The sequence below is a fragment of the Pristiophorus japonicus genome, chromosome 11 (genome assembly GCF_044704955.1).
Source record: "Pristiophorus japonicus isolate sPriJap1 chromosome 11, sPriJap1.hap1, whole genome shotgun sequence".
Lineage (NCBI taxonomy): Eukaryota > Metazoa > Chordata > Chondrichthyes > Pristiophoridae > Pristiophorus > Pristiophorus japonicus.
Window position 1 is genome coordinate 305,786 of NC_091987.1, and position 27,107 is coordinate 332,892.

The following is a 27,107-nucleotide window of genomic DNA, read 5'->3' on the forward strand; positions in this document are numbered from 1 at the left end:
TTTACAATTGCATCCCTGACTGGCGATGTTCCCAAAGCTGTAATCTCATCCAGAGGTTTTGGGAGCATTGTGAATGAGAGGGAAAATGAATGAATCTGATTATCCTGGATTCAATTGAAGCACTGACAATTGGTGCTTTGAGTTGTTGGTGTGTGATTGTCATTGCTGCAACTCGATGAAAACAATTTGTGGTTGATTTACCAGAAAATTCTACATAATGTACCAGCCAAATGCAAACCTTTGTTTGCTGCTGGTTTACTTGGTATACTGCTGAGGCAGAGTCAGCGATTGGGAAGGGTTTACATACAATCCTTCATCTATATACTGAATTAGCCGTTCCAAAGGCTCTACAGTTGGATTCTGTATTCCTTTCCTTGGATTCCTTATTCCTTTCCTAAGCTAAGGAGAGAGAGGAAAGTCTGCCAGGGTTCCAGCTACTGATGGCTCCGCCCCATTTTCCACTAGACTCGCTGTCGAGACTCTCTCTCTCTCGAGGAATGGATATGGGGGAGAAGTATCCAAGGGAGCCAGGCACTTGCGAGAGCATACCCCAGCATGAATTAGCACCTGCAGGTGAAGGTAAAGGGAGAATGAAACAAACTGGATTTGTTTTTTTGAAAAAATCATATTTAAGTAGCTACAATTGGCTAAGTAAAATAGAGAATTGAGACCTACTAGAATAGTACTGCTAGTTGACCTTATGAGTAACTGCATCTTATAAGCTAATTGATGAGACATGTAATGCATTTGGTGCAGACTCTGCAGTAAAACTTGTGAATCTGATTTTAGGTTTTTGGATGCCATGTAACTGGAGAGCACGCTCAGTTTTCTATCAGTGTGACCCAGGACTCGCCTGTTGCCATGGGACTGGAATCCTTTAATGTCCAAGTGTCTCCACTTCATATTCAGGTACAATTTGGAAAGAATCTTGGATTTTCTTATTATTTCAAGGAGGCTATTAAACATTGAGATAGGGGCCAACACTTTTTTTCTTTTTAAATTTCAGTTTTCAAAGACACAACCTCTTTTAAATACAGAAGAATATGTATGTATTTGCATTTGGTTCATTGTGAGGCTCTGTCTTTGTCGACTTCCCGTTTCCCTGCTATCCCGTCTTTCGGATGAGACGTTAAACCGAGGCCCCATCTGCGCTCTCAGGTGGACGTAAAAGATCCCAAGGCACTATTTTGAAAGTTATCCCTGGTGTCCTGGGCCAATATTTATCCCTCAATCAACATCACTAAACCCAGCTTATCTGGTCATTATCACATTGCTGTTTGTGGGAGTTTGCTGTGTGCAAATTGGCTGCTGCGTTTCCCACATTACAGCAGTGACTACACTCCAAATGCACTTCATTGGCTGTAAAGTGCTTTGGGACATCTGGTGGTCGTGAAAGGCGCTATATAAATGCAGGTCTTGTCTTCCCCCAAGTTGTGTGCGGTGTTCCACAACACAGCAGTGATGTGCTGGAGATGATTTGCCAAAACAGATTTATGTTTAGTTGATGGAAATTAGTGAGAAAAAAAACCCATCAAGACTGAGTGCTTGAATCAAGCTTCATTTTGATCTGTCTTCTAATGGGAGCAGAATCTAATTGGCTGGTATGAGAGGTGCATTCAGTAATGGGAAGTTGACTCCAGCCACACAGCAATGTGGTTGACTCTTAACTGCCCTCTGAAATGGCCCAGCGAGTCACTTCATTGTATTCAAGAAGGCAGCTCACCACCACCTTCTCGAGGGCAGTTTGGAATGGGCAATAAATGCTGGCCTTGCTGACGACACCCACATCCTGTGAAGGAATAATTAAAAAAAAAAACTCATGGTGGCCAGATTATAGTCGACTGAAATTTCGAGCAGCACCAGCCTAGGTTTCTGCAAGTTGTACTGAGAAGGCGGGCTTAACCTGACCTGCCAGTCTGACCTGAGGAGTAATCATGTACAGTCACCGAGGTGTGCTGTATTAATGCCTATCATGACCCGTGTTGGGTTCCCACTGCTCTTCGTGTTGCCGTGGTGCCAATACCAGATTACTGCTCCAGGCCCTTGCTGGCTGCGTGGAGGCAGCACTCGACAGCCCACTTCGATTTGGCTTATTTTATACTAGGTTATTCACCACTTTAATTGTAAACGCATTGTGAAGATCCCATAATGAGGGGATTGGGTATTTTGCTACCAATAATCTCTATTGCTCATTCCTCTCCAATTCTGGAGTGACTAAATTGCTGCCACTTTTTCTATTTGATTTATAGCCTTGTTCATGATCCCATGGGTTCTTGGATTTTTATCTGTTCCTCTCCTGTGAAATGCCTCTCTACCAAACACACCTAGATTCATAAAATTAACTGCATCGCCCGAATCCACTAACTCCATTCTGTCCTCGGAGGATCCCGTTGCATTTGTAAGCTACTGCAGTCTTTCCACTGACCATAATTGGCTGTGATTTATTGCCTTTGCTCTTGCTGGATGCTTCTGAATGACTTCATTATATATTCTAGTTCTTTATTTAGCATTGATGTTGAGCTAAGCGGCGTATGATTCCCAGGGTTATCCTTCTCAATGAAGGATTGGCATTGAATAAATCTGAGCTCATCCCACGTTCCAAGAGCTTGCTAAAATCTCCATGACTTGACATCGGTAATTCTCATAGTTGAAGTGATCTGAAATGTTATGAGCCCCGTTACATTTCTTTACGCAGCGCTCTGGGCTAAAAAGCCACTTGAGTTCATTTCAAAGCCAAGAGCATGCCTGTTTTTCTTCACAATTAATTACCCACCAAGAAAATTGCAGGGCTAAGTTGTGTTTTTTTACGGCAAATTATTCATTACAGACAAAAGTTAACAGACTTGACTTTTGTTCAGAGAAATTAGGCCCCCCTCCCATAAATTATGATCATCAATCAATAACTAGGAATTTTCACTGTTTTATCCTTTCTTGAGGACAGTGAGAAATCTGTTTTGGAAGTATTTACTGTGGTTATTCACCTCTCTCAGAACACCGAGAGCATGCAGAAATCAAGCGCAGGCAGCGGAAGGAGCGTGTGGCAAACCAGTCCCACCCTCCCTTTCCCTCAACCACTATCTGTCCTACCTGTGACAGGGACTGTGGTTCTCGTATTGGACTGAACAGCCACCTAAGAACGCATGCTAAGAGTGGAAGCAAGTCTGAATTACAACAATTGTACATTCCTGTCTGGCATAAAAATAAAAAAGGGAAGGTGGCTATCAAGGGAAATCAGGGATAGTATTAAAGCCAAGGAAGTGGCATACAAATTGGCCAGAAATAGCAGCGAACCCGGGGACTGGGAGAAATTTAGAACTCAGCAGAGGAGGACAAAGGGTTTGATTAGGGCAGGGAAAATGGAGTACGAGAAGAAGCTTGCAAGGAACAATAAGACGGATTGCAAAAGCTTCGATAGATATGTAAAGAGAAAAAGGTTAGTAAAGACAAACGTAGGTCCCCTGCAGTCAGAATCAGGGGAAGTCATAACGGGGAACAAAGAAATGGCAGACCAATTGAACAAGTACTTTGGTTCGGTATTCACTAAGGAGGACACAAATAACCTTCCGGATATAAAAGGGGTCAGAGGGTCTAGTAAGGAGAAGGAACTGAGGGAAATCCTTATTAGTCGGGAAATTGTGTTGGGGAAATTGAAGGCCGATAAATCCCCAGGGCCTGATGGACTGCATCCCAGAGTACTTAAGGAGGTGGCCTTGGAAATAGCGGATGCATTGACAGTCATTTTCCAACATTCCATTGACTCTGGATCAGTTCCTATGGAGTGGAGGGTAGCCAATGTAACCCCACTTTTTTAAAAAAAAGGAGGGCGAGAGAAAACAGGGAATTATAGACCAGTCAGCCTGACCTCAGTAGTGGGTAAAATGATGGAATCAATTATTAAGGATGTCATAGCAGCACATTTGGAAAGAGGTGACATGATAGGTCCAAGTCAGCATGGATTTGTGAAAGGGAAATCATGCTTGACAAATCTTCTGGAATTTTTTGAGGATGTTTCCAGTAGAGTGGACAAGGGAGAACCAGTTGATGTGGTATATTTGGACTTTCAGAAGGCTTTCGACAAGGTCCCACACAAGAGATTAATGTGCAAAGTTAAAGCACATGGGATTGGGGTAGTGTGCTGACATGGATTGAGAACTGGTTTTCAGACAGGAAGCAAAGAGTAGGAGTAAATGGGTACTTTTCAGAATGGCAGGCAGTGACTAGTGGGGTACCGCAAGGTTCTGTGCTGGGGCCCCAGCTGTTTACATTGTACATTAATGATTTAGACGAGGGGATTAAATGTAATATCTCCAAATTTGCGGATGACACTAAGTTGGGTGGCAGTGTGAGATGCGAGGAGGATGCTATGAGGCTGCAGAGTGACTTGGATAGGTTAGGTGATTGGGCAAATGCATGGCAGATGAAGTATAATGTGGATAAATGTGAGGTTATCCACTTTGGTGGTAAAAACAGAGAGACAGACTATTATCTGAATGGTGACAGATTAGGAAAAGGGGAGGTGCAAAGAGACCTGGGTGTCATGGTACATCAGTCATTGAAGGTTGGCATGCAGGTACAGCAGGCGGTTAAGAAAGCAAATGGCATGTTGGCCTTCATAGCGAGGGGATTTGAGTACAGGGGCAGGGAGGTGTTGCTACAGTTGTACAGGGCCTTGGTGAGGCCACACCTGGAGTATTGTGTACAGTTTTGGTCTCCTAACTTGAGGAAGGATATTCTTGCTATTGAGGGAGTGCAGCGAAGGTTCACCAGACTGATTCCCGGGATGGCGGGACTGACATTTCAAGAAAGACTGGATCAACTGGGCTTGTATTCACTGGAGTTCAGAAGAATGAGAGGGGACCTCATAGAAACGTTTAAAATTCTGACTGGTTTAGACAGGTTAGATGCAGGAAGAATGTTCCCAATGTTGGGGAAGTTCAGAACCAGGGGTCACAGTCTAAGGATAAGGGGTAAGCCATTTAGGACCGAAATGAGGAGAAACTTCTTCACCCAGAGAGTGGTGAACCTGTGGAATTCTCTACCACAGAAAGTTGTTGAGGCCAATTCACTAAATATATTCAAAAAGGAGTTAGATGAAGCCCTTACTACTAGGGGGATCAAGGGGCATGGTGAGAAAGCAGGAATGGGGTACTGAAGTTGCATGTTCAGCCATGAACTCATTGAATGGCGGTGCAGGCTAGAAGGGCCGAATGGCCTACTCCTGCACCTACTTTCTATGTTTCTATGTTTCCTGGATCCCGAGGGATTGCCTATGATGATGAATGTTTAAGCTAGGTAGAGCGGCAGCCTGCCCTTCCTCTGTTGGAAGGATGGGACCAATGGCCCTTTTTTTCCCCCTCCATAATTGCATTGTGTGATCTTCCAGAGGTTCAGATTGAATAATTAGAAATTAATTTGCAACTCATCACTACTAGAGCAGGAGCAAACATGGTGCATTTTGCATGTACATTTTGGGGGGAGATGGAAAGAAAGCGAGCCTTCTGTGTTGCTATGATGAGATTTTGACGTGGTGTGAGATGTCCAGGAGGTAATTTTTTAAGGTTTTGTTTTGGCTTTACACTACCTGCGGTATAACTACAATCTATAGTCTTTTAACATTAAAATTTACAATAACAAGTTGTATTTGTATAACACCTCGTTTAGGGTAGAAAAAAAACCCACCGGGCTTCAAAGAGGCATAAGAAAGAAAGGAAAAAGTATTGGATGGGATGATCAAAAGCTTGATCAGAGATGGAATTTAGGAAGGGAATTCCAGAGCATAGTGGTTAGGCAGCTGGAGGCATGGGCGCCAATGGTTGGATGAGTTCCTAATATGGCTGTCAATTTTATTTTGGTCCGCTGGTTAAAAATTATACAAAGACGACATGAATTAAAGCAGATGGACCTGCCAGTGAATGACATAACCTGCAGTCCATGACGTTCAAAATTGTGTGACAGACTGACTAATAGTCGTCGTCATCATCATAAGCGGTCCCTCGAACGAGGATGACTTGCTTCCACACCAAAAGGGACGAATTCACAGATGTTTCAATGAAAGACCCGACATTGCAATCCTGAACTCCAATCGAAGGGGTGGAAGATGCCTGTGCCAGGATTTTTTTTAACGTGTGGTGACCGTTGCACATCAGCCACCACACGGGCTTGACAGAGCTAGGTCTTTTTAGACCTGCGCTGTGATATGTGACTAATAGTAGAGGTGTGTGGATAGACCAGAAAGTAATGTGGATTTTGGAAAGGAAGATCATGCTTGACAAATTTGAGAGTTCTTGGAGGAGATGTGGTGGATAGGGAGTACTTGGAACTTTCAGAAGCTCTTGGGCAAAGTACCACAGTGGAGATTATTGGAGAAGATTAAATAGTATGGATTTGGGAAGGGTAGCAACTTGTATTACAGAATAGTTGGTTAGAAGAAAGGGACTAGAGAGGAGCAATTGAGGGCTGTTTGAGTGGTTCAAAGTAGTTAGCTCTATACTGTGATTGCTTCTGTTTGCTGTATGTCAATGATTTGGATATAGGGCTAGAGGGAGTGGTGTTCAAATTTGCCAAAGATATTAAAATAGGATTCATAGTAAATCTGGATCAAAGGAAGCTGCAAAGGGGGTATTGATGAGATGGTGGAATGAGGAAAAAAAAGAGGCTGATGGAATTTAATATCTGTGTGAGACAATACATTTTTGATTTAAATAAAACACACAATATAAAGAAATAGAACAGGATCAAGCTGGGTTATGTGGAAGAGCAGAGGGATTTGGGGGTTCAGATTTACACATTAAAAGCAGCAGCGCAAATGAGTAAGGCCATTAAAAAATAGCTAAAGGAATGGGTATATAATATAAAAGTGGAGATGTAATGGTGAATGTATATTTAACCTTAGCAAAACCACAATTGTAGTACAGTGTGCAGCTTTGGGCTGTACCCTTGAAGGCTGTTGAGGCAATAGAGAGGGTACAGCACAGGTTCACTATGATGCTGCCTGGTATGAGGGAAAAACAAATGCAAAGAATGAAGAAGAACTAAGGCTATTTTCATTAGAACAGAAGAGATTATGGGTGATTTGATAGAGGGGTTTACAATTATAAATGGTAGGACAGAGTAGATGGAAGCAGACTGTTTCCTGTGGTTGAGGGGATGTGGATATAAGATTTAGGACAGTGAGCAGTGGTAACTTTTTTTCAATTACACAAGGATTCTGAGACTGGACTGCAGTACCAAAGTTGGCGATTGAAGTAGAAACCATGTCAACATTGAGAATAGGTTAGTTAGGTGGTCGAGCGAAAAGGGAACAAAGGGAAATGGGATTAGTACTACAGTTCGCGGAGGATAAGCGGCACGATGGTTGGATCCAACGGCCTGTTTCCATCTTTTATATCTTTATAGCTAGATTATAGACCACGGTGGATAAACAGGCAGAAAGACAACTACTACTACTACAGCTTGAGTTTAAAATTAAATAGAAACTGAGCCAAAGGAGGTGTGACCAAAATCTTCGTCCGTGGTGGGTTTTAAGGAGGACCCTAAAGGAGGGGAGGGAAAGTGTAGACACAGAGGGGTTCAGGAAGGGAATTCTTGAGTAGGCGGTCAAAGGAAATGGTGGGACAAGGAAGGGACAAGAAGTTGGAGTCAGAGGAACAACTTTTAGCATTGGGGTTTGTGGGGGGGTGTTTAGCACTGGAGGAGGCTCTAGGGATGGAAGTGATGAGGCCCTGGAGGGATTCAAGAACCAGGATGTTGCAGGAGTAGAAACGTAGAAAATAGGAGCAGTAGTAGGCCATTTGGCCCTTCGAGTCTGCACTGCCATTCAATATGATAATGGCTGATCCTGCAGTAGATACGTGCAGCAGAGTTTGGGATGAACTGAAGTTTCCCGAGGGTGGAGGATGGGAGGCAGGGTAGGGAAACAATGGACACTTGAGTCTGGAGATGTCCAATGGATGGCTGATGGTTTCAGTGATCGGCGAGCTGAGATACTTATGGAGTTGATGGAAGTCTTTTGTGAAAGAGAGGATATGGGATTTGAAGTTCAGCTTGGGGTCGAGATTCTGGTTCAGCACGAGATGGTGGCCAGGGCTGGGGTTGCTGTTGAGTTTGTGTTGGCATTGGAGGCTGAGGCTGATGACTTCAATCTTTTCGGTGTTTCGTTGGAGGAAATTGCAGCTCACCAAAGCTGAACGTTGGGCAAGCAGTCTGGCAACCGAGACAGTGGTGCGATCGAGATACAGATTAGAGCTGGGTGTCATTAGCGTACATGTGGAAGTTGCTCTCTCCCATCTGGAGATGATGTTGCCAATGGACAGAGGAGGGAACCAAGATTGGGGGAGGGAGGGGGTGTGCTTCTGTGATGATTGTTAGGCTGGGAAGAGAGGCCATTGATGGAGATGGTTTTGCTATGGATATGCAAGATTGGAACCAAGCAAGGCCAGTCCTTCTAAGTCAAGACAACAGAGGAGAGGCATTGAAGGAGGATAGTGTGCTTGACCATGTCATAGAAACATAGAAAATAGGTGCAGGAGTCGGCCATTCGGCCCTTTGAGCCTGCACCACCATTCAATAGGATCATGGCTGATCATTCATTTCAATACCCCTTTCCTGCTTTCTCTCCATACCCCTTGATCCCTTTAGCCATAAGAGCCATATCTAACTCCCTTTTGAATATATTTAGTGAATTGGCCTCAACAACTTTCTGTGGTAGAGAATTCCACAGGTTCACCACTTTCTGGGTGGTGAAGTTTCTCCTTATCTCGGTCCTAAATGGCTTACCCCTTATCCTTAGACAAAGGTTGTAGAGAGGGCGAGCAGGGGCAGTGAACCACAGTCACAAAGAATGTAATTCATGACTTTAATTACCATGTAAACAGAAAGAAAGACTTACATTTATATAGCTCCTTTCACTCCCTCCGGACGTCTCAGAGCACTTTCCAGCCAATGAAGTACTTTTGTAGTGTAGTCACTGTTTTAACGGCAGCCAATGTGCGCAGAAGCAAACTCCCACAAACAGCAATGTGATGATGATCAGATAATCTGTGATGTTGACCGTGCAGCACTCCCTCAGCACTACCCTGGAGTATCTGTCTAGATTTTTTTATTGGTGCTCAAGTCCCCGGATTGGACGTGAGCCCACAACCTCTGACTCCGAGGCGAGTGTGCGCTACCCACTGATCCACAACTGACACTGTGGCATCTGGACACTGCAAAGCTCACGGGATAAGTTGGGCCTACCAGTCCCACGTCATTTTAAACATGTTGGACTGCTACATGTAGTATAACTGAGTCTGAAATTGGAATATGATTGGAGGGTGGGGAGGGAGGAGAAACCTTCTTCCTTTTGTAACTTTGCCTGTTTCTGCAGCTGGAGATTCACATTCAAGAAGTTGATGTTGTCCAAGTCACCTGGAGTTTTGTGGATTCTCAAAGCTTAAATTTGAAAGTGACACCCAGAGTAAGAAAGGTGAGTGACTGACTGAATTGTTCATGTTTTGGTGTTTCCAGCTTTGTCTCATGACTTTCCACCTTTGGCATCCTGAGTGTAGAAGATGGAAAGCAGATATCCAGTCCACGTTTTTATTTGGCAAAACTGACCCTGACCCTGTCCAAAGCCAAGCATTTTCCAGCTGGGGTAACTGATAGTGATCGTGAATAGGAACCCTGCTTCATTTTGTGGGCCCCTCCCACCAAGGCCATGGGCAGTGAAGCCATTTGTTGCACTCCTGACCAGCTGAACCCTGCAGAGCCTCGAAATCAACTTGGGGTCATGTGATCCATTTGACTTGGTTTCACACCAGGTAATGCACTTGGCCATTGTGCTGACCCATTCAGTCACCTGTTTGTTAAATTGTGCTTGTTCTCCTCTGTATTTAATGTGATGTGCTAGCTGGCTGCAATGTGTATTGAACTGTATGAGAAACAAACTCATAGTGTTCCAGCTCGATTTGGAGTTAGGACTGCTCTGGTGATTTCTGAAAGGGAACTGGTTAACTTGTACAGTTCTGCAGTGCCATTTTTGCTGCTGTTAAAGCTCCAGTCTTGTAGAACCCATGGGGCCACTTCTAATTCCTGGCCAAGTCGGCCATTTTGAGTTCTAGGAGGTGGGAGTTTGAATGGTGACATCCATGCAAAGTTATTTGTAAGTAATGGACCATAAACACAAGCCCTGTATAATTTGTCATATTGGGCATTAAAATGAAGTTTAGAAGTAGGGAGTGTTTGTAAATTATTTGCTGCATACAATTATTTAAAAGCTGATTATACTATTTTCAACTTTGATGCTTAAGAAAATGGACAAATGTAGATATTCCTATTGTTTTCATACCCTGAGCATGTATAAAGCACAAAGTTAAAATGTTCTTGCCCTGTGCAATGCATTTTTGTTCAGTGGGGAGGGGAGGGAAGAAGCTGTAACTAACTGAATACATCAATCAAGGTGGATAAATTGTTGAGGAAGAGAACAGGGCCTAAATTAGCACAGGCAAGATGACGGAATTGTCTCCTATGTTGACACTTCTGTTACTAAAAGAGGAAATAGGAATAGAGAACAGGGAATTACTGTTAATCATCCGGCTGGCATTAATTTCTGAGTCAGTCTGGCTGGCTTCAATATTGCAAAATGAGTTGAAGGACTAAATACTGGATGGAGAGATTTACACAGTATGTTCTTATTTTCTGCAACTATTCTAGGCTAGAGAAATGTTAAGTATTTGTTGAAGATTACATAAAGCACAGAAACAGGCCATTCAGCCCAACCAGTCCATGCTCCACTCGAGTCTCCTCTCATCTTTCCTCCTCTAACTCTATCAGCATAGCCTTCTGTTCCATCCTCCCTCATATACTTATCTAACCGCCCCTTATATGCATCTATACTGTTCACCTCAACCACTCCGTGGTAGCGAGTTCCACATTCCCACCACTCACTCTACTTTTGCTCTTCCCCACAAGTGGAAACACACTCTCTGTATTTACTCTATCAAAATCTTTCATAAATTGAAGGACCTTTTTATTAGGTCACCCCTCAGCCTTCTCGTTTCTAGAGAAAATGTAAATAGATGATAAATTGTGCAATTTAACTCTCCAACTTCTACAAGTTGTCCCATTACAGAACAACTCTCAATAATGTTTTGTTTGCAGTTGCCTTTAACTGGCTAACTTGTTAAAGATATAGTGATGGTGGTACTTTTCTACAAATATGTATTCCCCCATTTCCACAATTCAGTCAGTTGTGTGAAACTGAATGGGATCCTAATCATTCAACACCTGCTGGGGATCTACTAAAACTTGCCTATTAAAGGGAAGTGACTAGACTTGGCTGTGTGCTTGTGCCCTGTGAATTGACCACTTACAACCATATTTTGAAGCCTATTTCTCTCTCATTTCTTATCTTAATTAGGCAGATGGAGAGGATGCAGACCTGGAGACTATCTATACGTTGTTACAGGACATGTTAACTTCTGCCCGTCCCATGGTCTTGCTGATTATGAAGGCTGGGCCTTTAAAGGAAAACCATGTGAGTATGAAGGTTTTCAACAATAACAACTTCTATTTATATAGCACCTTTACCATAGCGAAACATCCCAAGGTGCTTCACAGGAGTACTGAGATAATTAGGGCAGGAAGAGGTAGGTTTTAAGGAGCGTCTTGAAGGAGGAAAGGGAGGCGGAGAGGTTTAGACAGGGAATTACAGAGCTTGGGGCCTAGGCAACAGAAGCCATGGCCACCAATGGGGTGGGGGGCTGAAGGAGATTAGAAATGGGGAGGGGCGAGGCCATGAAGGGATTTGAAAACAAGGATGAGAATTTTGAAATCGGTGTTGCTTAACCGGCAGCCAACGTGTGCCAGTGAGCACAAGGGTGATGGGTGAGCAGAACTTGGTGTGGGTTGCATTGTCTTGATTTCTAAAGTGAATATCCCCACTGTGAGGCCCTTACTTTTTTTTTTACTGTTTAGCCTAATGCATTGGAATTACGAAGCCCCACAATTCATATTTGCCTATAACTCTACGAATGTTCGTTGTGTGGAATGGGTGTAAAATCGAGCCTTGTTTATACTGTTAGACGACATCCATGCAATACAATGTCTTTATGCACATCCAGCCCATAGCTCTTTACCAATCTGCAGCTAATAAAACAGAGAAACTGATTGAAATACACACATTCAGCAAATCAAAAAGGCTAATGGAATGTTAACCTTTATAACTAGAGGGTTAGAATATAAAGGGGAGAATTTTTGCTGCAGCCATACAAAGCCCTGGTTAGACCACATCAGTTCTAGGCACCACACCTTGGAAAGAATATATTGGCCTTGGAAGGACTGCAGCACAGATTCACCAGAATGTTGCCAAGGTACCAAGAGGTAGATTACAAGGAGAGATCACAAACTAGGCTTGTATTCCCTGGAATATAGAAGATTAAGGGCTGGTAGAAGTTTTGGAACTCTTCCCCACAAAATGCAATAGATGTTAGTTCAATTAAAAATTGTTTCATCTGAGATTAATGGATGTTTGCTAGACAAGGGTAATGGAATTAGGATACAGTCCAGTTCATGATCTCATTGAATGGTGGAACAGTCTCGAATCGTGGAATGGCCTACTCTTGTTCCTATGTAGAGAGAGAGAGAACCCTTCTTTAGAACTGAAAGGTAAACACATATTTTAATAGAATGAAGGAGGAGGAGTGGAAGAACAGGAGAGAAGGCAAAAAATATTCTCCAAACACGTGTGTTTTGTGAAGGCTTTTACTTTTTTTATTTAAAAAAAAAAAGGGCAGGTAGAGAGGCAGAGGGGATTAGGGAGGGGATTGCATAGAGCAAGACTAGGTAGGTGAAGGCCTTGTCCCCAATATTGAGGGTGGGATTGGAGGGAGAGAAGGAAGACTCGATCGGCACAAGATAGGACAGTTGGGAACAGAAAGTGGGGAAATGTAGGACTGGAGAAGGTTGCAGAGATAGAGGTGAGGCCATGGAGGGATTTAAATTTCACCAATTGTTGATTGGGCAGCCAATGTAAATGCGTGTGGACGGGTGCTGGGCAAGTGGGATTAGTGCTGGACAGGGTGTGTGTACCAAGTGTTTTGAAGAAGCTGGAGTTCATGGAGGTTGGATGAAGGGGTTCCAGCAAGGAGAGCATTGACTAGTTCAGTTCTCTGCTTGATGACCACAAAAAAAAAGCGCTGAACATGTGTAAGCCAGATCTGGTGATGAATGATTCAGACAGTTGTGTGCAATTTGTTGCTCTTGGACACAGGAGACAACAACAGTGGGAAATTCTGAGTGGTTTGGCAGGAATGAGGGTGCTGAAAGCTGATGTGAGGGAGCAGGTCAACAGGATGGAGGAGAGGAAGTTTGAGTGACTTTGTGAGGGATTTGTGTGTGTTTTTCCCCCCCCCCCCCCCACAGTGAGTTGGGGTAAGGGTGGTGGGGAAGGAGAAAAGCAGGGGCATGTTTAAGGAAGACAAGGAAGTGGTCATATCCTTATTGGAGATCGAGATCTTTGGAGGTGATGAGGCTATGCGAGGTCAAGGAGTTTGCAATAATGGGAAGGGGGTTGTGATGGAAGGCTGTTGAGTGAGACTGGGGAGCAGATAAGTCATAGAAAGAGAGCTTGGGAGTAAGTTGAAATCATTGAAGATGAGAGCGAATGAAGCTGATCTTTGTGTTTCCGTGGGAGGTGCTCGGTGAGAGTATTGCATCTGAGGATAACTCAGCAATCGCTTCAGAGAAGGGCAATCTGAAGTGGGGTGCCTTAACAGGCAGGAGAAATAGTACTAAGTGGGGAAGGGAGAATGTCCTATTAGGAAGTGATTAAACCCCTTCCAATAAATGGATGCTTTTATTGACTTTACGTAGACAAAGTCTTTATTGAAAGAATCACCCATGCCTATCTGCTTTAATTCTACATGTATAAGAACATAAGAAATATGAGCAGGAGTAGGCCATTTGGCCCCTCGAGCCTGTTCCGCCATTCAATAATATCATGGCTGATCTTTTACCTCAACGCCACTTTCCTGCACTATCCCCATATTCCTTGATTCCCTTAACATCCAAAAATCTATCGATCGAATATACTCAATGACTGAGCCTCCACAGCTCTCTGGTGTAGAGAATTCCAGAGATTCATTTTTCCTCATCTCAGTCCTCAACCCCTTATTCTGAGACTGTGATCCCTGGTTCTAGACTCTCCAGCCCGGGGGAAACATCCTCCCTGCATCTACCCTGTCAAGTCCTGTAAGAATTGTGTATGTATCTGGTGTACACTATGACTACTCAATTGCCTTCAAAATAATCCACCAGGTTATGGAGACCTACTGGACATCAATGGGCGGTTTTATTATTTGGTAAACCACTAAGTTCTTGTATGCTAAACTTAACCATTAATGTCAATATATAATCAGCTGGGCTGCAATGTACCTGCTCAGATTGATTCATTCTTGCCTTGTGTAATGTTTTTCCCCCTCCCCCTCCCACTTTAGAATTTACCAAGTATAGAGTTATCCTCACCGATCTTCTCACCTCCCAAACCACCCAGAGCTCACGAGCGAAAACTTCTTGTGAAGATCATTAAAGTGGACGATCTTGCTGCTCCTGATCTTGCAGGTAACCCCACCCAGCCTCATGTCATTTGGGTACAGTCGGGTCCTACCAGATGGGATGCTGTGTAGAACGCACGCCTGTTGTTACACTTTACTGAAATGCTTGATAAAATGCAGCAGCTGTGCGGCCGTGTGAAAATTTCCAAATTGTGCATTACTGAAGCCCTATTGACTGACCGACTGAATTAGGATGTTGGGCTGTTTCAATACCATTTGTTGCTTACACTTGAGTATTAGGACCATCAGGATATTAATCTTGCTTAAAATTGTAGGAAGTTTTTAAAAAAAAATGTTGGATTAATAATTAACGTTATACAAAATTCTGATCTCGTGGAATTAATTCTAAGCAGCAATTTATTCAAATGTTTCTGTTTTGCCGTCACTGACGGTAGAGTTAGATTTATTGTGCTGGCCAACATTTATCCCTCCACCAACATCACAAAAACAGATTATCCGGTCATTATCGCATTGCTGTTTGTGGGAGCACAATTTGGCTTCCGCGTGTCCTACATTACAACAGCGACTCCACTTCAAAAAGAACTTAATTGGCTATAAAGCGCTTTGGGATGTCTGGTGGTTGTGAAAGGCGCTATATAAATGCAAGTCTTTTCTAATGTTGAATGTATTTGGTATTGTCACAGAGGATATCCGTCCATACTGTGTTGTAGAGTTGGACAATCCAGTGCAGAAAGTTTCCAGCTCAGTGATGGACAGCATTTCCAACCCCTTGTGGGACCAGCAGTTTGTGTTGTGAGTATTGCGTAGTTTTTTTTAAAAGCAGACCCTAATTTTTCACTGTCTTGCTCTTGTTGCTGTTGCTTTGCTCTTGAGGTTTGCTGAGTTCAAAAGTAGCCTTGTCTGAGGTAATTTTAAATTCCTAATATCCCCTCTCAAAAGGCCCATTACATGAGTATTTTTATACTCTTATCTGCCTGGTCTTGGTGTCTCTCTCTGGACATTTGACCTGTTCACAGGTTGCCAGCACCAACGATGTCTCCGCAAGATCCTACAAATCCCCTGGGAGGACAGACGCACCAATATCAGCGTCCTCATCCAGGCCAACATCCCCAGCATTGAAGCACTGACCACACTCGATCAGCTCCGCTGGGCAGGCCACATTGTCTGCATGCCAGACACGAGACTCCCAAAGCAAGTGCTCTACTCGGAACTCCTTCACGGCAAATGAGCCAAAGGTGGGCAGCGGAAACACTACAAGGACCCCCTCAAAGCCTCCCTAATCAAGTGCAACATCCCCACTGACATCTGGGAGCCCCTAAGTGGAGGAAGTGCATCCGAGAGGGCACTAAGCACCTCGAGTCTCATCGCCGAGAGCATGCAGAAATCAAGCGCAGGCAATGGAAGGAGCGTGCGGCAAACCTGTCCCACCCATCCCTTACCTCAACGACTATCTGTCCCACCTGTGACAGAGTCTGTGGCTCTCGTATTGGACTGTTCAGTCACCAGAGAACTCACTTCAGGAGTGGAGGCAAGTCTTCCTCGATTTTGAGGGACTGCCTATGATGATGATATGGGATCAATCAAAAATGGCTTTGATTATACTGTACTTTGTTGCCATTGCTTTCTGGTTCTGTACAGTGTGTGTGTGTGTGTGAGCTATGCAGTGACTTGGCTCGTGTGTGATCTTGGGGACTGACTGCTGAGCGGTGGTAATTCTATGGTGGTGTGCTGTTCTCGTCCATAGCTTTGGTGATGTTTAGGTGAGGTATGTACCTTTTATCTTCCCCGCACCAAATCATCTTTCTTACTTGCTTATCTGGCTTTAATTCATTTTCAAGAAACAAAATGTGATGGTAATATACATTTGGCATTATACAGAAAACGCCACGTTATAATCTGCTGCGTTAGGGTTTTAGGAAGGTTACCTTCTTGCACTTTAGTATTCCACAAAATTTAAGTAAATCTGAGTCTCGTCATGATTTATTTTAACATTGCAATTAAAGAAAAAGAAAATGTTTAATTGTCTAGTATTTCTGTCGGTCTTTCTCCTGTTGCTGTCCCTGGGGAGGATTCTGCTGTTTGATCTTGTGCAGGCATTTATGGTTTAGTTAGAAATTCCAGCGAATGTTTTTATTATTTCCTTTCCTGTTTGGGGGGGTTTAATGTTATGAAGGCGAATTTCAGCGTTAAAATCTGTTCTGTCCAACAACCGATGTCAGCCAGAGGAAGCAATAGCAAGCAAAGAGGGGAGCAATGTAATTCCATCAGTGATACAAAGCTGTAAAATCTGGACGTTCAGCTCGTAAAGCTTTTCTCCAAGGATGTAACAAAGACTGATTGCGTGTGTTTTTAAATGTGTACAAAGTTGACCTATTTGTGAGGGGCAGGGGTAAGGAGAGGAATCCTGATGCAGCAGCACAAGATGTCATTGGGGAGAAATTTTAAGCCCCCAAAACTGATGGGTTTGGTCGAGTGGCATGTTTTAAAAAAAAAAAAAAAAAAAAATAATAATTATTATTATTTGAAACCGGCCCACTTTTGGTTTTGATGGGGGCGACAACCAGCCTGCTCACAAGTTGGTTGGTCATTTTAAAATAATGAGTCTGTCTGCCTCAGAATTAACCACCATTTAAAGTTTAACCCTGTCCGGCTGAGTTTTCCCAGGCCTCTGGTAACCCATTGGTTAAAGGGAGGTCCAGGAGGCTGGATCCAGCTTATCTGCTTCATACCCTCCCCCAGTCCTCCTATCTCCCCCACCACCGACCCTTCCGATCTCCCCGAGGTCTCCCGATTCCTCCCTCCTCTCCGCTCTCTGGCTGCAGCCTGGTGCCGAAGACCAACCTGCCCGACAGCCAGCCAGCGCCTCAATCTGTCTGACTGCGGCTGGGAAACCGAGACGAAAAATGGTAATCGGGTCCTACCGTTCAATTTGGCAGGACCTCAAAACAGGTCCCGCCAAGCTCCTGTTCGCTCCCTCCCTCCCCTCCGGGCTAATATCCAGCCCATTGCCATTGAATTTCAGCTCTTCAGAAGGTACATTACAACAACTTTCATTTTATATAGCGCCTTTTTATAATGGTAAATCATCACAAGGCACTTCACAGACGTGTAAACAGGCAAAAATTGAAACCGAACAAAAGAATGTGACATCAGGACAGGGCTTGGTTAGAGAGGTAGGTTTCAAGCAGTCTTGAAAGAGGTAGAGGGGTTTGGGAGGAAATCCCAGAGCTTGCGGTTTAAATGGCTGTAGGTCGAAGGCAGTGGAGGAGGAACGTAGAATGCTCAAGAGTTTTGTCAGACTGGAGGGAGGCGTGTGTCTAATCTGGGTTGGATGGGAATTTAAAATTGCGCTGCAAAGTACATCAGAAGCCGGAATCGGCAGCTAATTTTATCCCCTTTTTTTCCAACAGCGAGTTGAGTGCCAAGTCGAAGAAACTTCACATGCAGATTTTGGAGGATGGAAGACCCTCAGAGAGTGCGTAGCTGACACCATCGTTAGGGTTGTGCCCACCAATTATTTCTGTAATTGAACATTCATCATCACGTGAGATTAAGTGCTCTGATACATGAAACCATTTAAATTGGACAATTTACACGTTCAGTTTGTTGCATGATGCTCCACAGCATGAACCTCCAGTTCAGGTGGTTTTTTTTTGCTGAAAAAATTCAGTTCATTTCCATAGCAACAAGAGTGGGCCATTCAGCCCCTTGCTGCGGCTGATCTGTACCTCAACTTCATTTACCTGCCGTTGCTCCATATCCCTTGATACCCTTGCCATTTATCTCAGTCTTGAAAATTTCTATAGCCTACTTGGGGGAGGAAGAGTTCAGATTTCCTCTATCCACGGTGCATTTTTTTTTAAAGTGCTCCCTGACTGTCCCTAAATGCCCTAGCTCTAATTTTAAGATGATGTCCCCTTGTTCTGGACTCTCTGTATATTTCCCAATGAATCTACCATTTTAAAGACCTTGATTAGATCAGCCCTCAACCGTCTAAAATGGAATGCGGGCTAATTTATGCGACTTGTCCTCATAACTTAACACTTTAAACTTTGGTATCATTCTGGTGAGTGTGCACTGCACCCCCTCCAAGGGAAATGTGTGTATCATGAGGTACGGCTCCCAACACTGAGCATAGTACTCCAGATGGGGTCTGACCAAGGCTCTGTACAGCTCGAGCATCACTTCTTCCCCTTTGCATTCCAGCTTCCTTTGGAAAAAGGCCAACAATCCATTGGCCTTTTTGATGACTTGTACCTGTGCGCTAGGTTTTAGTGATTTGTGTACATGGACACCCGAATCCCTTTGCTCCTCCGTAGTTCCTAGTCGCTCGCCATGAAGAAAATATTCCGCTTTGCCTTTCTTCGATCAGAAGTGGCTGGTCTCGTGCATCTCCACATTGATCTCCATCTGCCACGGTTTTTCCCACTCATTCCATAGACTCTGGATCAGTTCCTATGGAGTGGAGGGTAGCCAATGTAACCCCACTTTTTTAAAAAGGTGGGAGAGAGAAAACAGGGAATTATAGACCGGTCAGCCTGACATCAGTAGTGGGTAAAATGATGGAATCAATTATTAAGGATGTCATAGCAGCGCATTTGGAAAGAGGTGACATGATAGGTTCAAGTCAGCATGGATTTGTGAAAGGGAAATCATGCTTGACAAATCTTCTGGAATTTTTTGAGGATGTTTCCAGTAGAGTGGACAAGGGGGAACCAGTTGATGTGGTGTATTTGGACTTTCAGAAGGCTTTCGACAAGGTCCCACACAAGAGATTAATGTGCAAAGTTAAAGCACATGGGATTGGGGGTAGTGTGCTGACGTGGATTGAGAACTGGTTGGCAGACAGGAAGCAAAGAGTAGGAGTAAATGGGTACTTTTCAGAATGGCAGGCAGTGACTAGTCGGGTATCGCAAGGTTCTGTGCTGGGGCCCCAGCTGTTTACACTGTACATTAATGATTTAGACGAGGGGATTAAATGTAGTATCTCCAAATTTGCGGATGACACTAAGTTGGGTGGCAGTATGAGCTGCGAGGAGGATGCTATGAGGCTGAAGAGTGACTTGGATAGGTTAGGTGAGTGGGCAAATGCATGGCAGATGAAGTATAATGTGGATAAATGTGAGGTTATCCACTTTGGTAGTAAAAACAGAGAGACAGACAATTATCTGAATTGTGACAGATTAGGAAAAGGGGAGATGCAACGAGACCTGGATGTCATGGTACATCAGTCATTGAAGGTTGGCATGCAGGTACAGCAGGCGGTTAAGAAAGCAAATGACATGTTGGCCTTCATAGCGAGAGGATTTGAGCACAGGGGCAGGGGAGGTGTTACTACAGTTGTACAGGGCCTTGGTGAGGCCACACCTGGAGTATTGTGTACAGTTTTGGTCTCCTAACTTGAAGGACATTCTTGCTATTGAGGGAGTGCAGCGAAGGTTCACCAGACTGATTCCCGGGATGGCGGGACCGACATATCAAGAAAGACTGGATCAACTGGGCTTGTATTCACTGGAGTTCAGTAGAATGAGAGGGGATCTCATAGAAACGTTTAAAATTCTTACTGGTTTAGACAAGTTAGATGCAGGAAGAATGTTCCCAATGTTGGGGAAGTCCAGAACCAGGGGTCACCGTCTAAGGATAAGGGGTAAGCCATTTAGGACCGAGATGAGGAGAAACTTCTTCACCCAGAGAGTGGTGAACCTGTGGAATTCTCTACCACAGAAAGTTGTTGAGGCCAATTCACCAAATATATTCAAAAAGGAGTTAGATATAGTCCTTACTACTAGGGGGGATCAAGGGGTATGGTGAGAAAGCAGGAATGGGGTACTGAAGTTGCATTTTCATCCATGAACTCATTGAATGGCGGTGCAGGCTCGAAGGGCCGAATGGCCTGCTCCTGCACCTATTTTCTATGTTTCTATGTTTTCACTTAATCTTGTCTGTGACCCTTTGTAGCTTCCTGATCCCAGCTTCACAACTAACTGCACCTTCTAACTTGATGTCCTCAGCAAACTTGGATATCTCAAATAGCAATATATCTCGCTTGATATTTGTAAAAATAAAAAGTGGAAAGGCATAGCCGGTCAGTTAGCAGAGATTTATGGTGGAAATGTTCATTAGGTCTGATGAATGGCCCCACCTAAAAGGTTGGCTTATTGTCCGATTGTGACTGATTCACTGTGTATATTTTGAGAGTATAAAATTTTTTTTTGATCCTATTACTTCCTACCATAGATGCAGTCCTCGGTGAGGTGACGGTGCCTATAGATCTGTTCAAGAAACAGCCCAGCGGGAGACAAAGCTTCCACCTGGCCAACACACACAACGGGAATAGTTCAGGATCCATCACAGCCGAGGTAGTAATCAGCACAAACTGTGTGTTCGATCCCGAGTTCTGCATCTCTTTGGGAGTCCTGGTATTTTCAAAATGGGATTTTATGCCCTTTATTCAAATTGACCCGTACTGTTCTCCTGTCTTGGATTGTGACTGAACCAAATAAAAAATGGCCAACCTGAAGCAAAATCAATTTATTTCAAAGTGAACTCCGATCCGATTATACGTACAAATAGTTATTGGGTTATGTTTGAAGGTGACTAGCCATCCTCTGGAAAAATAAAATATCTTTGTGCTCGAGGTGAGGGATGTTGGTGCTGGGGATGGGATATTTTTCATTGGGAAACCTAGGGTTGATAACGATCACTCCCAGGTCAAGATTTTCCTGGTTGGAGGATAGAGGTAAACTCCATTTACTCTGGCTTGACCTCAAGAGCGGCTCCTAACTGCATCAGTACTGACATTTCTCCATTCCCATTTCCTATTAGCATCTTAGCAGTTGTCACTGTCTTAGTTTTATTTGTATGTGCTGGATTTCTAACCCAAGCTCCAGCCCGCTGTAACGGGGGTCCAATTCCTAAGTGGTTTCAAAGACTTGATCCCGGCTGCCGGTGCTTGGCTGTAGACCATTATTGGTAACGGACAAAGAGCTGGAGGAAAGAAAATATTTCTAGCTTAAAACTTACATTTATATTGTGCCTTTCACGACCACCGGACGACCCAAAGCGCTGAACATAAGAAATAGGAGTGGGAGTAGGCCCTACGGCCCATCGAGGCTGCTCTGCCAATCAATAAGATCATGGCTGATCATCGACCTCAACTCCACTTTCCTGCCTGATCTGCCCTTGATTCCCCTAGACTTCAAAAATCTATCTATCTCGGTCCTAAATATATTCGGGACTCGGCATCCACAGCCCTCTGGGGCAGAGAATTCCAAAGATGCGCAACCCTCTGAGTGAAAAAATTCGTCCTCATCTCTGTCTTAAATGGCCGACCCCCTTATCCTGAGATTGCCGCCTAGTTCTGGGCACTCCAGCATCTACCCTGTCAATCCCCTTCAGAATCTTGTATGTTTCAATGAGATCACACCTCATTCTTCTAAACTCCAGAGTATCAGCCCATTTTACACAATCATCATAAGACAGCCCTCCAATCCCAGGAATCAATCTAGTGAACCTTTGGTGCACCACTTGCAAGGTAAGTATATCCTTCCTAGATAAGGAGACCAAAACTGCATAGTACTCCTGGTGTGGATGACAATACAGTAGTTTTGAAGTGTAGTCACTGTTGTAATCTAGGAAACGCTGCAGCCAATTTGCACACAGCAAGCTCCCACATACAGCAATATGGTAACGACTAGATAATCAGTTTTAGTGATGTTGAGGGATAAATATTGACATCAATATTAGTGCTGATGGGGAAACTGGTGGAAAGGAGTTGCTGAGAACAAAGTGAACTATAGTATGGAAAGAATGAGCAGAGCATTGTCCTCTAGTAATACCCTGCAATCTGCCAATTAGGATGTGTGAAAGAAGGGTGTTGGGTGTGCAGTGCCAATTTTTCTCCCTGCAATGAAGCACTTCAGCTCAACAACACATTCCTTATTCTCTATATTACAGTTAAGGCATGTTGCATCTTTTCCCTATTGAATCTTTTCCAGATCTTCAAAACTTAGGAAATCCCTTGCCTCCCTCAATCTTGACTTCCTCCAAATATTTTTTTTAAATCAACAGTGTTTTAAAATGATGGCTTGATTCCTGTCACTAATTCCTGATTTATCAATCTTCTTTTCTCTTGTGGTTTTCAACTGTGGGAACTTTGGATTTTAACCTAGGTTTTATTTAAAACAAACATTTGGGACTGCTGCATTTGAATCTAACTACCCGCCCAAGGTCAATGATGCAGATACAGGTTTGAATATTCATTTCCCCCTACTCAACACATCAGGCTCCAAAATGCCACAGTATTCCAATGCCTTGTCATGATTACTATTCAGAGCTTACCTTTTCATTAAGCAATCCTGCTATTGTAATTTAAGTGCCTCTTTTTTTTATTTTGAAATTTTAATTGTATATATGCAACAGATCAATGAAATAATTGTTGATGCCATAAACTTAAGCAGATTACTGAAAACAGCAAGATTACTTTTATTTGTCCAGTTCTTATTGCACACGCCTCTTGTAGCTGATTACCGGATTATTCGGAGTATGTATCATGGTTGTGTAATTAATTCACTGTTGGAAAGTATCCATCAACAAGATCAAATTCACACAACCGGATTAAAAGGGACCAGATAGTCTTGATCTGTACATGTGTAAAGTTCTCACCAATACAATGATGGCGACCTGCATCAAAAGGCACAAATGCCTCTCTCTCTCACATGGTTTACACTTGTGCTCCTATTTGGTTTTGCCTGTTGCCTGCTCTTGCTGTTTAAACTACTTTATTTCCTCCTTTAAAAACAACTGGAATAAATGGAAGGTAATACAATTGTGTGTGTGTGTGCGGTTTCTCACTGTTTTCTTCCCTTCCCTAACTCAAAGGATTGACTACTTGTTTGGGTTCCACAGGTCATGGTTGCCTTGACCAAGAGCCCATTATGTATGGGGGAGTGTCGGCAGCCTATTCAGCTGCGCACTTGGTGTGCTGGGAGGGTGGGGTGGAGGTTGGAAGGAAGAAGTGTTACCGCTAAGTCCTATCCTGCCCTCACCCAAGGTCTGCATGTGCATTTTCAATAGTGATCGTTGGCTTTTTTCCACCCACTCCAACCAGTTGGCCTTGAGACTACTTGTAGTGTCCCTACTGCTATCCTGGCTGACATTAAGTGAATCATAGAAATTTACAGCACGGAAGGAGGCCATTTCGGCCCATCGTGTCCATGCTGGGCGACAGAGCTATCCAGCCTAATCCCACTTTCCAGCTCTTGCTCCGTAACCTTGTAGATTACGGCACTTTAAGTGCACATCCAAGCACTTTTTAAAAATGTGGTGAGGGTTTCTGCCTCTACCACCCTTTCAAGCAGTGAGTTCCAGACCCCCACCACCCTCTGGGTGAAAAAGTTTCCCCGTAAATCCCCTCTAAACCTCCAACCAATTACTTTAAAAGGCACAGGCCGGGGGCAAATCTGAGACTTTGGTCAGTATGGGTCAGGCACTTGCTAGATAAAATTATTGAGCGATGGGGAGGGCCCAGTTCAAGTTTAGCTTTTTCAAGGGAATTCAGATGAAGAAACTCCTTGTTCTCTGCTACTGCTCTCAAATGCATTCTAGGCAAAGAGCTTTGGCATAAAGCAAATGTTCACAAGGATACTCTGAACTCACAGTTGAATCTCCCCCCTCCTATCTTGAATTTGGGATCTAGCTTCTAGATGTGTGATGGAAGCTTAAATAAAGGAGATTACAAAGTATGAAGGCAGAGTTGGCTAAAGTGAACTGAGAAAATAAATTTAAGTGTAAGATGGTTGATGAGCAGTGGCGGTGGACATTTAAGGAGATATTTCATAACTTTCAACAAAAATATATTCCAGTGAGAAGGAAAGACTTTGAGAAGGGATCACCATCCGTGGCTAACTAAGGAAGTAAAGGATGGTATCAAATTGAAAACAATGGCATACAAAGTGGCCAAGATTAGTGGGAAGCCTGAGAATTGGGCAACTTTTTAAAAACAAGCAAAGGACGACTAAAAAAATAATAGAGAGAAGGTAGATTGAGAGTAAACTAGCAAGAAATATAGAAACAGACAGTAAGAGTTTCTACAGGTATATAAAAAGGAAGAGAGTAGCTACAGTAAACGTTGATCCCTTAGAGGATGCGACTCACTACAGAATTAATAATGGAGAACAAGGAAATGGCAGAGACTTTGAACAAATATTTTGTATCGGTCTTCACGGTAGAAGACACTAAAAGCATCCCAATAATAATCCAGGGCTATTGGGAGGGGGCACTTAAAACAATCACTATCACAAAAGAAAAAGTACTTGGTAAAATAATGGGACTAAAGGTGGGCAAGTCCCCTGGACCTGATTGCATCCTAGGGCCTTAAAAGAAGTGGCTGCAGAGATAGTGATGCATTGGTTGTAATCTACCTAAATTCCCTGGATTCTGGGGCGGTCCCAGTGGATTGGAAAACCGCAACTGTAACGCCCCTATTTAAAAAAGGAGGCAGACAGAAAGCAGGAAACTATAGACCGGTTAGCCTAACCTCGGTCGTTGGGAAAATGCTGGAGTCCATTATTAAGGAAGCAGTAGCAGGACATTTGGAAAAGCATAATTCAATCAAGCAGAGTCAACATGGTTTTATGAAAGGGAAATCATGTTTGACAAATTAGCTGGAGTTCTTTGAGGATGTAACGAGCAGAGTGGATAAAGGGGAACCAGTGGATGTGGTGTATTTGGATTTCCAGAAAGCATTCGATAAGGTGCCATATAAAAGGTTACTGCACAAGATAAAAGCTCACGGGGTTGGGGGTAATATATTGGCATGGATAGCAGATTGTCTATCTGGATAAATGGGTAATTTTCCGGTTGGCAAATGATATCTAATGGGCTGCCACAGGGATCGGTGCTGGGGCCTCAACTATTTACAATCTATATTAATGACTTGGATGAAGGGACCGAGTGTAATGTAGCCAAGTTTACTGATGATACAAAGATGGGTGGAAAAGCAAGTTGTGAGGAGGACACAAAATCTGCAAATGGATATAGACAGGCTCAGTGAGTGGGCAAATATTTGGCAGATGGAGTATAATGTGGGAAAGTGAAATCCACTTTGGCAGGAAAAATAAAAAAGATTATTATTTAAAAGGAGAGAAATTACAAAATGCTGCAGTACAGAGGGACCTGGGGGTCCTTGTGCATGAAACACAAAGTTAGTATGCAGGTACAGCAAGTCATCAGGAAGGCAAATGAAATGTTGGCCTTTATTGCAAGGGGGATAGAGTATAAAAGCAGAGAAGTCCTGCTACAGCTGTACAGGGTATTGGTGAGGCCACACCTAGAGTACTGCGTATAGTTTTGGTCTCTTTATTTAAGGAGGAATATACTTACATAGGAGGCTGTTCAGAGAAGGTTCACTGGGTTGATTCCAGAGATGGAAGGGGTTGACTTATGAAGAAAGATTGAGTAGGTTGGGTCTATACTCGTTGAAGTTCAGAAGAATGAGGTGTGATCTTATCGAAACATAAGATACTGAGGGGGCTCGACTAGGTAGATGCAGAGAGGATGTTTCCCCCTCATGGGGGAAACTAAAACTAGGGAACATAGTCTCAGAATAAGGGGCCGCCCATTTAAAACTGAGATGAGGAGAAATTTTTTCTGTGGGTTGTAAATCTATGGAATTCTCTGCCCCAGAGAGCTGTGGAAGCTGGGACATTGAATATATTTAATGTGGAGATACAGATTTTTGACCGAAGGGTTAGGGGGAGAGAGCGGGGAAGTGGAGCTGAGCCCAAGATCAGATCAGCCATGATCTTACTAAATGGCGGAGCAGGCTCGAGGGGCCAAATGGCCTATTCCTGCTCCTATTTCTTATGTTCTTATGTTCTAAGAGGCATTGTCATAATACTGAAATGTGAACACCATAATCTTTGTCTGATTTCAGTTCTGTTACATGGAACCTAATGAAGTTAAATTCCAGCAATCTCCCAAGCTGTTTCCAGCAAAGAAAGTGGAAAAAGATCGAACAGTCATGCCTTGTGGCACTGTTGTTACCACGGTAACTGCTGTGAAAACCAAGCCTCGAACAGATGGGAAGCCTTGTGGAACTCCTTCAGGTAGTGAAAGCCTTGACTGAAGTCGTTGTCACTTGTGATCCAAGTGTTTGCATTCCCTTGTGTATAGAAGATTAACGGGTGATCTAATCGAGGTGTTTGAGATGATCAAAGGATATAGTTTAGGGTAGATCATTTCTCTCTCTTTTTTTCTGGTGAGAAAGTCCAGAACAATTGGGCATATCCTTAAAATTAGAGCAAGGCCTTTCAGGGGTGATGTCAGGAAGGGCTTCTTCAGAAAGTGTAGTGAAAATCTGGAATTCTCTTCCTCCAAAAAGGTGTTGAGGCTGGGGGTCAATTGAAAATTTTGAAGCTGAAATAGTTTTTTTTTGTTAAGCAAGGATATTGAGTGATTTGGAACCAAGGTGAGTAAATGGTGTTAAGATACACCAGTTATTAACTAAGTGAATAGTGGAACAGGCTTGAGGGGCTGAATGGCCCTATTCCTGTTCCT

General features: G+C 43.5%; 1 protein-coding gene across 5 annotated transcripts in view; it reads left to right on the forward strand.

Annotated features, from left to right (window-relative positions):
* The window catches only part of LOC139275951 (C2 domain-containing protein 2), a 111,946-nt gene that overhangs the window by 54,037 nt on the left and 30,802 nt on the right, over positions 1–27,107 (forward strand). For all 5 annotated transcript variants that reach the window (XM_070893192.1, XM_070893190.1, XM_070893194.1 and 2 more), the window contains 8 exons: positions 790–909; positions 9,365–9,463; positions 11,396–11,512; positions 14,472–14,595; positions 15,233–15,341; positions 17,960–18,024; positions 20,787–20,908; positions 26,485–26,656. In XM_070893192.1, the coding sequence (XP_070749293.1) occupies positions 790–909; positions 9,365–9,463; positions 11,396–11,512; positions 14,472–14,595; positions 15,233–15,341; positions 17,960–18,024; positions 20,787–20,908; positions 26,485–26,656 (928 nt within the window). The remainder of the gene's footprint in view (positions 1–789; positions 910–9,364; positions 9,464–11,395; positions 11,513–14,471; positions 14,596–15,232; positions 15,342–17,959; positions 18,025–20,786; positions 20,909–26,484; positions 26,657–27,107) is intronic.